General features: G+C 39.1%; 1 protein-coding gene across 5 annotated transcripts in view; it reads right to left on the bottom strand.

Moving 5' to 3' along the window:
* The window catches only part of STXBP6 (syntaxin binding protein 6), a 271,989-nt gene that overhangs the window by 185,572 nt on the left and 67,263 nt on the right, over positions 1–19,154 (bottom strand). For 4 of the 5 annotated variants that reach the window (XM_060098185.1, XM_060098188.1, XM_060098189.1 and 1 more), the window contains exon 2: positions 14,862–15,050. The exons of the other annotated variant lie outside the window; for it this stretch is intronic. In XM_060098185.1, the coding sequence (XP_059954168.1) occupies positions 14,862–15,050 (189 nt within the window). The remainder of the gene's footprint in view (positions 1–14,861; positions 15,051–19,154) is intronic. 5 annotated transcript variants of the gene reach the window in all.

Raw genomic sequence — 19,154 nt, 5'->3', positions numbered from 1 at the left:
CATTTATTATATTCTGGGGCCAAGCAAGGTGGTATATATATATATATATATATATATATATATCTCATCTCATACAATTTTTTCAGTTCTCATAATAGTCCACCAAGAAAGCTATTTTTAACCACCATTTTACGTAAGTGGGAACTGAGGCTCAGAAAGGCCAAGCTGATTCTCTCTAGGTTACACAGGTTATATGACTAGTCTATAGTAGAACCAAGATTCAAATCCATATTTTTTCTGTCTCCAAAACTTCTGCCCTTATGCAGGGTTACTTCTGGTCACTTTGATCCTAGAAATGGATGAAACAGATTATGCACACAGAACCAACACTTGATTAGCCATTTCTGGGCCCTAGGTTTTCCCCACTCATTACACTATGCGTGACAAAAAGCCTCAAATTAGAAGGGGTTCTGCAACTTCTCGCCAACACGGTGTACCTGACTTGTCAACATAACACAGACAACTCTTATCTTTTCAAGACCCATTAGAGACTTCGGAAAATGATGCTCTACAGACCACCTCTCATCAAAGTAAAACTTAAAAGTCCTAACTGGACTCAGTGTGGTTAGGCTAAAATTAGAGTAATCCAACTCATAAGTCTAAGTAAGTCATTCCAATCCAAATCTTGTTTCCAATACTGCACAGACCAACGTACTTATGATAGTACTAACTACACTGTATAAATGCCAAGTGCTGTATCCTCAAAAGACTTTAAATACCACCATCCTATTCTTACCTCCAGGCGAAAATTAAACTGGTCATGGGGAAACTTAAACTCATTGCTGCAAGACTCTCCCCCCGCTTGCTTGTGACCTGTACGGTATCCCCAGTCCAGATTCAAAGAGCTCGTTTTATGCTCAGAGGAAGAAGATTCCTTTCTTCCTCTGACCTCAACATTCACAGAGCTATACTGTAGCTCAGAATAAAATTAGATTTTGGAAGGAAGCGAGTTTGAAATATTATGTAGAAAAATCTTGGCAACAAGATCCCTATCATATCACGGTCTCAAAGCCAGAGAATTTTATCTGGAAGGCTGGCTAACAGTGATTTTTAAAAAAAACACCACAAACACACTTTTTCAAACTGAAGCAGGCATTTATAATCCTAAGTGCCCTTGGTCAGGAAGTCGCTTTATGAAAATGAGTGATGCAAGGCTCCTTAGTATCAAGTTGTGTTTTTTCTGCAACACTTTCTGTTAAAATGCAAAAACCAACGGCGGCCAAATGAAATGAAATCAAAGTCCATTTAACAGGCCGTCCTCTAAAATTCAAGGTAAAAACTGTCACCATACAAAAAGGTTCCAAGCAAGAATCCTTAAGTATTAACGTTGAACAAATGAATGCTTCCAACATGGGCATGAGGAAATAAGCACTATGGAATAATGATCAAAACAGGACACCCACATGTTTATCCAGTGTGTGTATCAACCCCTGATATAATATCTGAGAAGGTGGGTGATAGGAATTGTTCAATAAATGCTCTCAGTGTTACTACCACCAGCAGCATCACTAGTCTTAGAGGGGTTGCCATGTTTTGCAAATACAAATGCCCTCAGGGAAGGTATTCAGCTTACATATCCGTCTGTAAAGGTTCTCATAAATTATAGTATTTCTCTCCTAACATCTCAGAGCAATCACTCTGAGGAACTGTGTTTTCAATAGCATGAGTGAGGGAACAGTGGCCAATTGCAATGGGCTGCAAAGGGCATTAGTACCTAAAAGGAGCTGAACAGGACCCCTGAAGCGAGGAGCCATAGAGAAAGGGGAATACGATCTCTGAAATACACACTCACAGAGTCAAAGGCAACCCAACCTCAGAACTATGCTATTTCTGGAAACAAAAGTGATACTTTTAACAGGTCCGAATTCCATGGAAAAGGGAATAGTATGACTTATGTTTATGTAAGATGTGACACAGCAGAACACCTTTTGGAGACCTAGTATTTGAATTTAAATTCAAAAATTTCTTTCTCAAAGAAGGGTGACATAGCCATGCTGGAAGTAAATGGTCTCTATAACTGTAACCTATGAAGTATAACAACTGACAAAGAAAGAAAAATAATTATGTACAAAAGAGGAAATGCCCTAACAAACAGAATTGCTCATACGGGAACCAAGGACATTGCTCTATCAGCAAAGAATGAGGCTCCCCTGGATGAATCAATAAATGTCAGGCCCAGAAAGGAAATGTAGGTTTCCCTTTTTTAAACAGTACAAAAGGCCAAGAAGCTTCAGAACTAAATCAACCATGTCGGACCTGATGATAGTGTAGGAAAAGCAAAGCCATAGTTGTTTACAGCCAGTCCAAATCAAACCAAACATTAGAACTGAAACAGATAACAATCTTCACCAGATCTCAGTTTCCAAAAGGAGAGCCATCATTTGCAACTACCAAGCGCCAAGCACTGTGCCAGGCCCCTCACCTGTGTTAGGACACTTAGTTCGCACAGCAGCTGTCTCTCTGCCTTCCAGAAAGCCATGGAATCACTGGGGGTGGGTTAGGGGCAGGAGTGGGGCTTAGGCTGATTCCAAAGGGCAGTTTTATGCTCACTGCTTGGGGCAACTACGTCTAAAAGCCAGAAATTCTACAACAATTGTTTACAGTCCACCAGCCAGAAGTTGTTGTTATTGTAGCAAAAGCTTCCATCCCCCATGACTCTAGCTGGGGCTCTCCAACCATTTTTTTTTTAAAGCATTTTTAATTAATCAACTAATTTTTATTTATTTATTTTTGGCTGTGTTGGGTCCTTGTTGCTGCATGCGGGCTTTCTCTAGTTGCAGCGAGCGTGGGCTACTCTTTGTTGTGGTGCGTGGGCTTCTCATTGCGGTGGCTTCTCTTGTTACGGAGCATGGGCTCTAGGTGCAAGGGCTTCAGTAGTTGTAGCACGCGGGCTCACTAGTTGTGGCTAGCGGGCTCTAGAGCGCAGGCTCGGTAGTTGTGGCGCACAGGCTTAGTTGCTCCACAGCATGTGGGATCTTCCCAGACCAGGGATCGAACCTGTGTCCCCTGCATTGGCAGGTGGATTCTTAACCACTGCACCACCAGGGAAGCCCTCCAACCATTTCTGACTATGCATCCCCTCAATAAAAAATTATGAGTATTAACTGCCAATATATGCATGCTTGTAAGTTACAGACTTGGACTACGGCTCTAAAATATTATGGCGATTATAAAACATACAGGAAAGATATAAATTAGAAAATAATTATATTTTAAATAGAAATTCTAACATTTTCTTCTCTTAGCCCAATGGATCAGGCAGTGCATCACATTTAGAGACAATGACATTTTGGCTTTTCCCCTCGAAAATGCTCTCACTGGGGACTCTCCACTTTATGGGTCCCCAAGCCCAGGAGGCAGTGACAGAGAAGTGAGATAAGCCTGCACACTTGGCTGTTACAGGTAACCCACGTCCAGTTTCTTACAATGCCCAGACCCTAGAATGGACAGAGCCACTTCCTCGATCAGCAGCCGACAGGTTCTTCCCAGGAGTGAGTGGTACAAGTGAAAAGGAAAGGCACGGAGATATATCCTCCAATTCAGTTTAGCTACAAATCTCATCTCTTTCTCATCTCACCCCACTTCAACCAGAGTCACTCCCAAGGTCAAAAACCAACCTGGCAAGAAGATCAGGGCATGTTTTCTTCCTTCTTTTGCCTGACTGCAGTGGTTCTGCGATGTCAGCCAAGCCATCCGAGCCTCTGGGCCTCATTTTTCATCCAAAAGTTGGTGATGTATTTGAGAATGACTAAGGATTCTCCTAGCTATAAAAATCTAGAGTTCTGAAAGAAAATTCCTCGGAAGTTAATTTTCCTCATCTTATTTGCTCCGTAGGTTCAAATGTTGGATCTGATATAATGTCATATGTGAATCATTAAGGAAATGCACTGACCTGGGAAAAAAAGCATCATATGTTTGGTTGACATTTACCACTTTCCCCATCCCTCATCTAACAACAGTATAGAAGATGTCGAATGAATTAGTACATGAAACAGACCAAAAAGATGTGGCGAAGAGCCACCTCTTTGAAGGAACATGAGGGCTGACTCTAGGTAAGACACATACCTTCTTTGTCTGTAAACACAGTTACACACACATGCACGAACACCTGCAAATGCACATGAAAATCACCTAACGTCCCAATCCTAAAGGGAGCAGGCATCACATGAACCTCAAAGAGAACCTGATCTAGAACTATCTTAAAAATCATAGAGATGACTAACCAGCTGTTAAGCATACAAACTCATAGGATATTTTACTTTTAAGGCATTCTGGCAGACGTGGGCTTTGAGATGAGCTTATTTTGGCCCACAGAGCACTGAGATTCCAGTTGCTCCTACCACTCAGGAGCAGTGTGGAGGTTTCCTCTTACAAGTTATGCATGTGCCTCAATCTTCTCATCTGTAAGAGGGGTATTTTCTAAAAAGGCAAGACTAAGTTCCTTATTTCTCACCGTGAAAATTGAAAAAACAAAATATCAAGCAACAGATGAATGGTTAAATACTCTATGGCACCCAAGAAGCCATTAATATTAACCTTAGAAAGACTGTGTAAAAAATTAAAATTTTTGTTACCATAAAAATGAAAAAAGAAGACAAAATTGAACCTAGAATATTATAAAGGGGGAGGGGTATTTTAAAAAAATGTGAAACCGAAACAGCCAATGTCACAATTTTTACATGATTTTTCCCATTTTTTTTCTCTTTTTGGCGGCACTTTATGTTTTTGATAACACATTTACATTTATAGGGAGAAATACAGTTGAAAATTCATGGATCCAAAAACGTTGATTCTTACCTACCCACAAGGTGGAAAGGATTCTAACCAGAGAAGAAACTTATGTAACTGCTGCTTACTCATATTAGCTGGAAAACCAAAAAGGACAACTCTCAATTCTGTTGCTTCCTCTTATGAAAATGGAAACTGAGATCTCCAGGAATCAAGGCTGGATATATTCTTGTCATCTCAAATCCACTTGCCAAGCTGCTGTAGCTTCTCAAAGCAGCATAATTTTTTAAACCGATATAAACATCAAAATGTAGTTGGCCATGGGGTCTACAACCTAAGCTAATGGGAGCCACATGTGGTGAATAAAAAATAATTTGTGTTAAAACGGTGTGTAAGGGGGAGGGGGAGACAGTATGAATATCCTCAGAGATTTTTAATAAAAATAGAGTTTCCATTTTTCCCTTGAAAGCCGACTTTAAGGAAATGTGTAGAACTGAAGACGATTGCTGTGAGAAAAGACCATTCAGGGAGAGTTTTGATATATTCGATGCTCATTAAATGATCATTTACTCCCCTGTAATGTGAACTCCTTCGTCAGGAGAAACACTTCAGTGCTTCAAAAATTTGAGATAACAGCATCCCACTGCAGGTTACAACAGAAGCATTTATAAATTGCTCATTTTTGATGATTCTTCAAGTCTGAATAAATCAGAGAAATCTATATTTTCTTCTTGGTAACTGGGCTGTTAGGTAGAATAAAAACTCCTGCTCAGTAACCTGATGAATTCCAAGGGAATTCAAAGACCACCCAGCAGCATCTTAAACAAACAAACAAACAAACAAAACAAAACAAAACCAAAGGAAAAAAAACTACTCCAGTTCACAGGCCAGAGCTCCAGCCCAGACAGTGAGCCCAAGCCAGCAGTCTCAGCCAAAGGGGTTTTTGCCTGATTTTCCCCCAGACACTTCATCTGTTCCACAAAGGGATGGGTTGTGTACAACATGGACCCCGCCCTCTAGGGAATGGCAGTCTGGGGAGGTAAACAGAAAGCAGACTGACAAATACAACCTGGCAATGCTAAATGCTATCATGGAGATGACAGGGGAGACCAGGGAGAAATGTGAGCAAGTCTCAAGCACACTAACGAACTGGTCATCTAGTCTCAAGCAACCTCATTGTCCTCGTGGTCATTTATAGTTTCTTCTGGAAAATTCCGCGTGTGGTTTAGCATGACTGTAACTGGCATGGAAATATCACTCGTATTCATTCTCTCTCTCTCTAAAGGAAAGGTAACAGGAAAGAGCCGGGCAAACAAGAACCTGATCTGGGCTGAAAGGCTGGGTCCAGGCATTTGTACCAGCCTCTCCCACTTCTGCTGTTTACTTAACAGTGCACTTGATTGACCCCAAAGGAGGTTTGGTTTTATTTTGCTTCAATTTTTCTTTTGATCAGTGAAGATAGGTGTAGGAAAATAACATCTCCCATTTCAGGGACAGGAATTCCTCTAAGCCAGTTCTAACTCCCCATAAAAGGGGATAAAGAGGCCTGAACACAGGACCCCCACAGCCAATAGACCCAACAATGTGCAAATACTCATGAGATCAGAGTGAACATCTTCAAACTCTCAGAAATAGAAGAGCAGTGGGCTTCCCCCTAGTATTGCAGTTTGCATGGGGCGGTATAATTTGGAACAGAGAATTAAGAGAAGCTAGGTTTAGAAACTGGGAGTCAGAATGACCTTGAGATCCCAGGCAGGGGTGGGACACAGAAGGGAGGGGAAAGTGAACTTGAGAGGGAAAGGGAAAAAGTGTGGAAGAGGAGGTAGGAAAATCCCAAGACAAATCTGGGTTTTCATGTGATTTTTGTCTCACATGACATGGGTCACAGAAGCCTATCAGACATACATTCACATGTTTTCTAAAATCTGCAGATGAATTACATTTGTATGGCAATTAGTGACAAGGTAATAATACTGCTCATAAAGCTGAGTACTTTCTAGGAATCAGGACTTACACAGACACACACACAGACACACACACACACAGAGTTCAGTTAATCCTCAAAATGCCCTTGGGATATGGATATTATTTCCATTTTATAGATGAGAAAACTGAGTATCAAAGACTTGAAAGACCTAGTACAAGCCAGTATTTTACCCCAAGTCAGTCTTATGCCTACGCCCGTGCTCTGCACAGCTGGGCTGGGAGAAGGCCTGGAGCAATGGAGACCCAAGCGCCTCTGACTACAACTTACTGATGAATAAACCCCTGATGATGTTTAACGCGCAATACAACAGCAAAGAGCACTAACGTCTAAAAGGGGTAAAAACCACGACCACCAAAGAACGCATCTGCATGAATTAAAACTCTGCCTACTGCTAGGCTGCTGTTTAGGACATTGGCTAGGTTCCCAGCGCCTTGCCAGCAACATCCCAGAAGGAGAGCTGCCTTAGTTTGCAATCTCCCGAACCTCCACTTGCTCTACCTTTGCAATTAGTCAAAACTAATCAAAATGAAAATAAGTGAATCAGCTGTGAAATCCCTGTTCTTCACAGTGGGCTGTGTGGTGGGAGAGAGCACAGATGGAGTTTCCTTTTTAAAGGAAATGTTTTGGCACTAGCCTCTGTTAAGAGTTTTCCCTTGTTTCCATCTGGTTTTAGTATTGGAACGCGTACATGAGAGAATGGAAAAAGAAAATTCTGTTGGCGTGCTAAACCACTAGAAAAGCTAAAGTGGTCAACAGCACATCCTTTACATCTTTGGAGATTAAAACGCTTTGCACAAGGCATGTTGTCACATTGTTTTTAAGGAAGGGGAGAGTTCAGTTTCTTGGGTCCAGGCTTGTCCTGAAAAAAAATTTTAAAGAGTGCACACTTGGGAGGGAGAGGGACCCAGATTTGAGTCTCAGCCTTATCACCATCTAGCTGTCTGCCCCTGGGCAGTGTGCCCGCCCACTTTAAACCTTGGCTATTTCATGGAAAGTAGAAAGGACAACAAAAGCCACATCACAAAGCGGTTGTGAGGATTAAATGATATCACATCTGTTAAGTGCTTTGTTCTCCATTTTTGGAGTCTCCTATTCACAAAGCTTTAGAAAAGACAAATATTATTACTGCCAGTTTTCTCAGGAAGAGATCTAGAACCATCAAGGAAACTCTAAAAAAAGTTTAAGGCATCTACTTTTTTTTTACTGCATAACTGAAGAAAAGTTCATACATGGCAGTGTCCTTGTCAGGAGCCTCTCAGAATTTCCCTGGGGAACTGATTTTCTCTAAGACTCAAATACATCCGCTGACACTCTCATTCTCCTGTGGGGCTTCCTTAACAGCCTAGATACTGGTGTAGAGGACTGTCACCTCCCAGCCAAAACCAACCAAGGCCTAAACTGGTAGGAAATAGAGTAATCGCGAAACATGATTATCTCTAAAGATGTACGAGGGAGCGTGAGAAAAGATGCTTGGTTTGGGAAGTCCTCTCTCATATAACTCTTATGCCTAAGAGACAGACAGACAAACAGAGGAGCACAGTGTCTAAGGCAATACAGGCCTAGAATCAAACCACCTGGGTTTAAATCTCTGTTTTGTAACTCACAAACCGATGACCTTGGACCAGCCAATTGAATTCCATATGTTCAGTTTCCTCATCTACAAAACGAGGATGGTACTGTTATCTACCTGATTGTCATAAGGATTAAATGAGTTAACATATGTAAAGGGCATAAAACCATGCCCAATATAAGAACTCAATAAATACTATTACTACTATTAGTATTATTACTACTCCTAATTCATAGGGGGACTGACTGGTGCTTCTCTAACCTTATTGAGCACTGAAGCATGTGATGGGTTCATGACAGGTGCTACACTGAAGGTCATTTACAAATGACACCTGGTGGAAACATCTGCTGAGCCAGAAAACATTGTAGAAGAAAACTCTCTCTACTTTTAACTTCATGTAACCAAGGATATCATTGCAAATGTTTTAATCCAATGTGTCTATGCACATGTCACAAAAGGGCCAAATTCTCAACGTAAAATATAATAGAAGATATTATATTTTTCTAAAATAAAAAAGGATGTACAAAGAATCATATAATCATGACACTGGAAATAACTTTGTTTTTGATTGCACTGTCTTCTAGAGCTACTTAAAGTTTTAGGGCTGGATTTACATACCAAATCTCTATAATAAAGAGATAAAAAGCTTACCCTGATGTATATTCCAAATGGAGGAGAGTCTATTACTCAATAACCTCAGAAATGAGATAGAAGACACAGTACAGGTCAAAACTGTTCAACGTCTTTATGAATTTTGAAGAGTTAGGGAGAAACCTGTTCCTTAAAATATGGCTCACTCTACACCACAAGCCCTCCTGAGCTATGTCAGAAAAAATGAGGTGCTGTGGCACTACAAGCATGGCCAATGGGGTCACAAGGACTGGGTGGATTTCTGTTACTTCAAAAGTGGTGACCCTGGGACATCACGACCTCTGATGAACACTGGTGCCTTCATCTGGGAAAAGAAGAATACACCACCCAACTGGGGTAGGGATAGGGATGTTGTGAGGATTAACTGGAATTAAAACAAATAATAAAACATACACAAGATGATTTTTATTTTCTTCTACATAATATCTGAAAGATTGGTATTTTCAATATTTACTACTTCTATAACAAAGTATAATAACAAATATGTATCATTATTACAGTTGTTTTGTATTTCTTCTTTCACTACTAATACCTTTGTCCATCTGAGTTCAGTGTGGATTTCTTCATTTTTCCTGGATAAAAACTCTTGGAAAGTCAGCTCACCACTCCTGAATAAACCATTTCTATCAAGGTCAAATTTCATCTGTCTTGTATTTTTTCCTTCTCTCTCTTCTAATATTTATAGACCTTGTGATGAGATCCCATCTGACTTTAGAAAGTAGATAAAAAGAATTTCTTTCTCATGCCAGATCTCTGACAATTAACTTTGGTTACCCTAATCCAATAGCAATCTATAAAAAATGTCCTCAAACCCTCATAATTGGTTTGAATGTCCATTTGGATTATTAACAACCTGAATTTCTCCCTATATGATATGTATGAAACAAGAATGAAATGTGCTATAAAATTTCCAAGGGGGTTCAGAATCTTAGAACCTCAGGGCCTAAAAGAAGCTTTGAACTTGTCAACTGAATTGAAGCCCAGAAAAATTCAGAGCTTTGACCACGGCTAATCAAAAAGAAAAAGACTAAGATGTATTCTTTTGATAGAATTGAGTATCATAAATATATCATTATGTCAAGTACACCAATAAGACAACGCAGAGCATAACTCCCCAAGATAGTGAAACTTCTCAACCTTAGCTTCAGTATCTCATGCATGACACTTTCAAGATACAGGTAAGTTTCCCCCCTACCCCTAGTGCTGCATTAGTAGGGCCTAGGTGGAACCAGGCCATCCATAAAATTCTAGAGGTTATTCTAAGGAACACCCAGGACTGGCAACTACGGAGATAAAGCACAGTATTGCCAAGTCCTAGCCTTCTAATCCCCATCATTACCTTCCATGGGGATCCATTTACATAAATGATTTCTTCAAAGATCACTCAGAACTTTTTTTTAATAATAAAATTTTGCTCTCTACAAATCTAAAATCATTCTGAAATGATTAAGATTCTCTGTTTTAAGAACAGAGAATGTTTTAATCACAAAAATTAAAGTTTATGTAAGAGAATGTATTAATTACAAAAATTGAAGTTTCTTCATGCTCCTTCTATGGGGAGCAGCCAAGGAAAGATTTTTATCCATTTACGTATATGAAGGGTAGCATTATACTTTATGCATACTGAATTAAAACAGGATCAGGAAAATAGATTTTAAACATGAAATTGTGGAATGTTCAGTAGGTAACTGGCCTCTAATAGCAAATTGATATTAACTTCTTAGCATGCTTCTACTGTAGTTTTTTTTTTTTTGATAGGTAAGAAGTGCATTTATTTAGAGAGAAACACTCTCCACAGACAGTGTCTAGTGTAGTATTATAGACCCAAATTTCATGGAGGGGACAACTGATTATAGAAATAGTTGTAGGCAGAGCTTGCTTTACAGTTTGAATGAGTTAACAGCTCTAAGTTATAAATAAAGTCCATACTATCATCAGGTATTTAGTAAGCTATCCATTTACATAGCATCTTCCATTTAAGCATCTATTGTGTCTATACTCAGCAATGTGCCAGGTGTTATAAGGAACTATCGAGACACAGATCAGATAGATGGAAGCACAGGTTTACATGATACACAGCTGCTTCTATCTGAGGACTCAAAAGGCCATCTAGGATAACTTCTCATACCTTAAGGGAGAGGGCTAGCTTCTGTCCATCTTACAGAGCAGACTAAGATCAGAAGGTTAATTAATTCTTATGATCATCCCACAAGTGACTTTGTAAGACATTTTTTAGAACCAATTGTACCAAGATATATTTATATATAATAAAATGCACCCATTTTAAGTGTGTAGTTTGATGAGTTGGTGGTTACTTGTGATACGCCCAAGTAAGCACCACCACAATCAACATATAGAACCCTTACACCATTGCAAGAAATCCCCACATGCTCCTTTGCAATCAATCACCAACTCCACCCCCTGGCAACCACCAATAGGCTTCCTGTCACTATAGCTTAAGTTCTGTCCATTCTAGAATGTCATATAAATAGAATTATACATCATGTTGTCTTTTCCATTTTTTTTCCCACACATAACACAAGGCTTTTGAGATTCATCCATGTTGCTGCATGTATTGGTAGTTCATCTAATTTCCAGGTAGCATTCCACTGCATAGTTATAAAAATAATTTTATTCACTCACATATAGATGGACATCTGAGTTCTGATTTTTGGTTATTATAAATAAAACTGTTATGACCCTCTATGTACATTTCTTTATGTGGACATATGTTTTTATTTCTCTTGGGTAAATGCCTAGGAACAGACTTGTTGAGTCATATAAATGCAAGTTTGACTTTATAAACAACTGTCAAATTGTTTACCAAAGCAATTCTATCATTTTTACATTCCCACCAGCAAAGTATGAGAGCTCAAGTTGCTCCACATGCTTGTCAACACTTGGTATTGTCAGCCTTTTTACTTTTAGCCATTGCTGAAAAGAGAAAGTGGAAACCAATGCTTTAAGAATGTTAATCACAGAGGCCTCTCAGTATGTAAGTATCTGCATACCATTCAAGAAGCCAGCCAGGAAGTCCAATGAGAAACAATCAAATTCTATCCCAAAGCTCCATGGATGAACTGGAGAGGTTATTTCTCTCCTTACACAATTATAGCTAAATAACTCAAGAAAGATCTTATTTCCCCTGCTCCAGCACCATTTTGGGTTCCCCTACAGGATATACAACCCGCTCTGAAAATAATAAGTCTCATGATCACAGGCCTCTCCCTCTCAGATTATAAACTCTGCCAAATACTGGTGGAAAAAAATTCACACAAAGAATCATTACTAAAAGACATTGGATATATAAAACACCCATGCTTACATGCATATGTTGGCAAACTTTTAGAGCTTTGATACTCTTCTCTTTAAAAAAAAGAATATAACTCTTTATGCTGTTTGAAAAGTGGTGAAAAATTATTTGCAGACACTGCCCTAATTTGGACAAATTTTGCCTATTCAAAATGGAAAGCTGTTTTTCTTCAGCCAAATCACAAGAGTTGAAGGGCTTGGACTCCCAGAAAGCACAGGAGGTTCACACTGATGGCAGGAAGGAACAGCTGTCATTCCAGGGCTCTGCTTTCACTTCACAGCCTCCTATGTGAGTTGAGCTACAAAGACTAAACAGGACTACACAGGAGACAAGGAGGAACTCAGAATCCAGTTCATCTTTCAAAGAAGCCGCCTTTCCTCTGCCTGGAATGCTCCCTGCACCCACACCATTTCTTTTCAGAACCAGTGAGGCCCTACTTTTCTTGCAGCTCTGGGTTCTCCCAACCAGGTCAAATCCTCCTCACACATGCTTTCACATCACTATATTTTTCCTCTTTCACCTTTTCACAGTTAATAATTATGTTTATTTTAGTGAATAAAATATTGTCTACTGCTCCTTCCCCAACAAACAAGGTAAGCTTCATGAGTTTTTCTCCTAACTGAACCCCCAGCACCAAGAGTGCTCAGTACATAAAAAGTACTTAATAAATATGTGCATAATTAATTAATTACTTGTTAATTAAAACAACACCTTATCAAAGATGTACTGATAGGCCTCTACGCTTTTCATGAGTTCGAAAATAAAGGTGGCTGCTTCTTTCTCGATTACAAGAAAAATCAAACTGCAAAAACACTGTGGGTGTCAAAGTTGCCTGGCCTTCTCCTGCCCCAGTTTCCATTAAATCAGCTGCTTAAATATCAGATCTGCTTTGTCAATCTCTCCTCTCAAAATTCAAATCCATGAAAAGGATGAAGACTTTCAGAACTCAAGACTGTCCTCCATTAGAATGCAACAGAAAAGTAATTCTCATAGCTGCAGGCTTTAAGCCTGAGGGTCTTGGTAATTGGTAAAGGAAATGCAGTTATCCAGTAAGACCCCGGTCATTATCTCCTATGGCAGGGGAAATGGTCATGCTCTTTCACCGGGAGAGGGAATTAGAGGCCCCATATCACTCTTGCAGACTTCATGATTAGAAAGAGGCTGACAATAACACGTGCCTAAAAGGCAAACGAAACCGCCCTTTTTTTCATCCACCTTTTCTGCAACTACCTTCAAGAAATCTCAATGAAACATTGAGAGAATGGAGGTTAATTAGAATATTATGTGTCCCTGCTCATCCCATGTTCAGCTCAGCCCAAATACAAAACAAAGTTTCTTTTAATGCATTCTATTCATTATTGGTATAAGCGAAAATTCTAGAATTCAAATTTAAAGATGTGGAAATATTTTTAAGACCTGAACCTCATTAACAAAATACTAGGAAGGTATTAGGAAAGGCTACTTCTTTAGATATTAATTGAGCCCCTATTATATGGCAAGCACTGCTCAGCACACTAAAGGAATGCAAATGTCTTCCAACAGTCACCAAATCTTATTAACCTAACTGTTACTTGGGATTAAAGAGAGACCAATATTTCAAGGTCAATTCTCATTCTAACCATTGAAAAGGCATTCTTACCAAAGGGTTATATTTCCATTTTATTTTAAACTAAGATACAGTCCTATTATTATCTCTACATGTTCTTTCTGGAAAAAAAGCTATTTCCACCTTGAAATAAATTCTGATAAACAAATGATCTGAGGCTTAATTTTTTTTTTAAAAAAAAAAGCTAAAAATGGGTCTAAAAATAAGTTTTATTCCCAAGCCACAACTGAAGAAAACTGGAAAAAAGATGAAGGTAAGCCTAATTCCTCCATTGCCCAGTTACAAGAAATACCAGAAATATTACAAATGCTCCAGGTGCTCAGATTAGCATCACCCATAGTTCCATGGAAAACTTATCCAAATTTCATCTCAAAACACTTGGTATGAATTCACAGTAAGTCCCACAGATATCCTACAATCACTAACGGAAAGAGAAAAAAAGTAATCCCACAAAATTCTAAGCTTCATAGAACAGATGTCTCTTCCTGACAAGGAACAGCTGTCAGGCAAAGCTGTGATTTATGAGCTGAGTCTACTTTCTCACATTCCATACAGTGTCGATATTTATCTTGAGACCAACTATTACTGATTATTGACAACTGTTAAGAAAAAGAAAAGTCAATGAAACTCAGGCTGCTGGTAGTAACAATTATCCAAATACCAGGAAGTGTTCTAAAACAAAAAATCTCAGATAGCCCACTTTCTGTCAAGGCCCTAGTGAAGGAAAAGTATGGACAAACAGAAGTGTTTGCCAAACCCTTTACAGATGCTCTTAATGAAACTGAAAGGACATTAAAATTGCACTTCATTACCTTTCCATACTAGGCAACATCAAAAGCCAAGGTGCCATGAGCAAATAAGGATCAAAGAAGGTAACAGAGAAACAGGAAAGGAATGGAAAGGCAGGTGTATCCAAACCTTGGGCTATAACCCTCCTGGACACCTTAGAATTAACTGCTTTAAAACAGAAGTTGTTTTAATAATATTCATATCTCATTTTCATTACCTGACAGGCAGATGTAAGTTAAATATTCGCCTTGACCTCCAGTTGCCAAGAAAGGAATCTTTTTCTTTGTCCTCCTCTTGACTTGGACAGCTCCCAGCATCCTTTCATCAAGAGGTGCAAAAATTTCCTTGCTGATGGCAGACTTGGCACTCATTGTTGACCAAGCGAGCAGGGCACGCAGTGAGTTTTCTAAAGAAAAAGAAAAGGCAAGCTGGAATTGGCAGTATTACAAAGGCTCGTATAAGAATGAGCAGCAGATATGATCCAGCAATCCCACTCCTGGGCAAATAGCCAGAAAAGATGAAAACTCTATTTCAAAAAGATACTTGCACCCCAATGTTCATAGCAATACTATTTACAATAGTCAAGACATGGAAGCAATGTAAACGTCTATCCACAGATGAATGGATAAAGAAGATGTGGTGTACACACATAATGGAATACTACTCAGCCATAAAAAACAACGAAATAATGCCATTTGCAGCAATATGGATGGACCTAGAGATTATCATACTATGTGAAGTAAGTCAGAGAAGGACAGATATATGATATCACATATGTGGAATCTAAATAAATGATATAAATGAACTTATTTATAAAACATAAACAGACTCACAGACATAGAAAACAAACTTATGGTTACCAAGGGGGAAAGGGTAGGGAGGGATAAATTGGAAATCTGGGATTAACAGAAACACATTATTATATATAAAATTAGATAAACAACAAGGACCTACTCTATAGCACAGGGAACTATATTCAATATCTTGTAATACCCTATAATGGAAAATATATATATGTGTGTAACTGGATCACTTTGCTGTACACCTAGAACACTGTAAATCAACTAAAATTTTAAAAAAAGAATGAGCAGCAAGTTGATTCACACATGAAGTAATTTTCAATTTGTGGTTTAACCTCTCACTTGCTTGAAATGCATTATTGAATCATTAAAAGGAAGGCCTTTACATTTGTAATAACTGAAAAAAACTCAAACAAAAAAGGAATACAGATTTACTCACTGAAAATGACAAACGCAATGTGAGATGAGCAGCAAAAAATGAGATCTAGAAAGTGTGTCAGTCTCTATCCCAGCTGCACCTGACCAACTGGCAAGTGGCACCCACCCCATTCCCATTCTGTCAGGACCATGATTTCACATTTCCAGCTGAGAAATCTTTCCACTGTCTAAAAATCTTTAAAGTCAAGAGGTTCTTTATGCAACTTCAAAATCTCCTTTAACTCTAATGTAAACCCATTTCCCTAATTCTATTCATAGCAGAAATAATTATATCATCTTCCACATAATAACTACATATGCAACAGAAGACCATTAATTTAATCACCCTTCAGCTGCTTTGGATCAGGCTAAGTAATTAATCCTTATTTATTAGCCTCTTTCAATGGGTCCTATTTTCCAGTGCTCCTCTGCCTCTCATTGCCATGCTCTCTGGACCCTCGCCAAATTCTCCACAGTTTCCTTCAGCCAAAGTGGACACACAATTCTAAAAAAATGTCTGACTAATGCCAAGTATTTTGGAAATGTTACCCAGCAGTTCCCACATGTTATGCTCCTGTGGTTAACTGGCAGTGGGTGCCCAATAATTAAGAAAATAAAGCATCGTGTTGCTGACTCCCAAAGAGTCCCCCCCACCCCTCAAATTTACATATACACAGTCCCCATGTTATATTTAGTTTTCCAAAGTTGTACTTCCCTAAAAGTCTTGATTCTGCTTATTTATGTCTATTATATTCAAGATCAATCTGAATTTTAACACTCTATCATCCAAAAACTCAGCTGCAACTTGAGTAAATGAGTAAATGTTTTCTATTCCATCATCTTAGTCAGAGTCTATGTCTTAAGCAGTAACCAACATTTGCTCAAGCAAATAACAAATCAGAACTAAAGGTGCAGAGAAGGCCAATGGGCTGGTCATGCAGGCTGTACAGAGGATTCAGAGATCCTGCAGAGGGATCAACAGCACAGCTATATATGGTAACAGTAGCTCAAAGAGCTATCAACCTGCTGTAAAATCGAGCCAGTTGGCAAACAAACACCTATTACGTGCCACCTCAATGCTCAGTATAGAGATATAAGAAATAACTAAGATACGCTCCCTGCTCTCCAGGAGTTGACTACTGACTACATCAAAGGTTTCCCTTAAATCCAGACGATTTATGATGGAAGACCATGAAACATCCTTCCCAATGCAAGATTCACAAATGCTGCCCACACAGCTGCCCACCTGTAACTGGTCCCACACCTGTAACCTCATAGTAGGAAAGAGATATATTAAAAAAGAACCTTCCCCTAGTTAAAGAAATTTCTCGTGGTTTCAGTTCTGTAGTAGGTTTTCTTAGTGGCAGCAGAAATAAAGAATAAATAGTGTTGGTGTTTATTATCTATCTATACCTCTGTCTATACATTATAGATCTATGCCCAGATCTATGTGCTCAGATCATGCCATTTTATCATTGCCACCAGGTTCTTCATACTAGCTGAGTACAAAATGATGATGGAGTTTCTCAATGTGCTGACCTCTAACTGACACTCTGTGATTTCCTATAAGTTAGCAAACAGAATTCCCCCCACTGCGATTTACCCCATGACTTTGCTATGCAGGGTGTTGTAATTTATAGGGACATATTTTTAAAAAGAGAGAAACTAGTTCTCTTCTAGCTCCAAGGCCTCTCACCTCTCAGCATTTGGGGACACGTGAAAGAGAAAGCCAGTGGTAGCACAGTGGCTTCAAACGTCCTATAAAAGCAATGTAGAAAGAAAGTCATCTTCCCAAACTCATCAGGCATTCTCTAAACAGCGCCTTCCCAACTGTGGCAAGGCTTTTGCTTTTCCAACTCAGATTCACATTTTTCAAAACTTGTGGTTAAAAGAAACAGAAAGCTACCATTGTACTATGCAAAATCTGTCAGAGAAAAAAAAAGAAAAGGAACAACATGCATGTGCTACTAAATTTTCAGGAAATCTTGCTCTTCTTTTGAAAAACTGGTAAGGAATGGAAATGGCCTTTTGTTGTTTTTTTGTATGGATATTCAGCAGCCAAGAACAAAAGAGAGAAAAAAAGAGGAAAAATAAAACCAGTAACTTCACTGACCACAAGTTTGGAATCAGACAAACTTGGGTTCAAATCTTATTTCCAAAACTTAAGACCTATATGTGGGTAAATCGCTTAAAATTCAGACCCTCAGTTTACTCACTGCAACATGGAGAAAGCTTCACCTAATTCATGGAAGCATTGAAAGAATTAGATGAAACAATGCATGCAAATCACTTATTCTGGTGCCTGAATCATAATGAATGCTTAAAATGGAAAAATTTTATTAACTCTCCTACTAAGATATGAAAAATAAAAGACCCTCTGAACTTGCAGAAACTGAGTAAATGTAGCCATCCATGACAGAAGGTATTTGTAAAAGAGAAACTGGATTTTATTTACCAAAGCTTTGCTTTTCTCACTCATGGGTATGAAACCCTCTAAATATGGATAAACAGTCTAACATATGGAGGGCTCTGTATAAAGTGTTATCAGGATGAGCTATTTATAGGTTTCACCCTCAGGAAACTCACTCACAAGAGACTATCAGGCTCATTTTTATGGGAAATTGTCTAAAGTTTTTGTCCAGGCCAAGGATACTAACAAGCCTGGGAGCAGCATGTATGTTTTTGATGCCACCTGGAAATGGGAATGGACAGTGGATTAGAAGAGAAAGAATCAGAATGTAAAAGGGGTACTAATGTAGCTTCGTGGAAATAATCTATGAGTGTCTCCCAAACCTGGCTGCACGTCTGAACTCGGCAAGGAGAGATTTCAAAAATGCAGACCCCTGGGCCCCTCCTTTACCCCCACCAAATAAGAATCTTGGGATCTGTAGTTTAAACAACTCTCTAACTGCAGCCATCCTGACACCTAAGTGAAAAGCTGAGAGCCTAACTAAGGAGGAACTGTGGGGATGGAAAGGAGTGTATTCTCAGGAGAGAATACAGGAAGAGAATGTACAGGACTTTTTCTCTCCATTCAACCAAGCAGATTTCTCAGATCTTAGATCTTCCTACTGGTAAATCAATGTCCAGCCCACAGCTGGACCTCTTTGTAAGGAAAACAAGATGAATACACAGCGGTGGTACACCACTGACCACAGTTACTCCAACCTACATCACCCTGAAGGGGAGCAGGACATGCCGCCCCAAAATATTCTGCTTTAGTATATGGATTGTTTTGAGCCAAAGGTATCTGAAAAACAGCAAATGTAGGGACAGGCTTTCTCTGAATTCCC

This window comes from Mesoplodon densirostris, chromosome 4 (assembly GCF_025265405.1).
Source record: "Mesoplodon densirostris isolate mMesDen1 chromosome 4, mMesDen1 primary haplotype, whole genome shotgun sequence".
NCBI lineage: Eukaryota > Metazoa > Chordata > Mammalia > Artiodactyla > Ziphiidae > Mesoplodon > Mesoplodon densirostris.
This window is presented reverse-complemented; position numbering and strand designations above follow the sequence as displayed.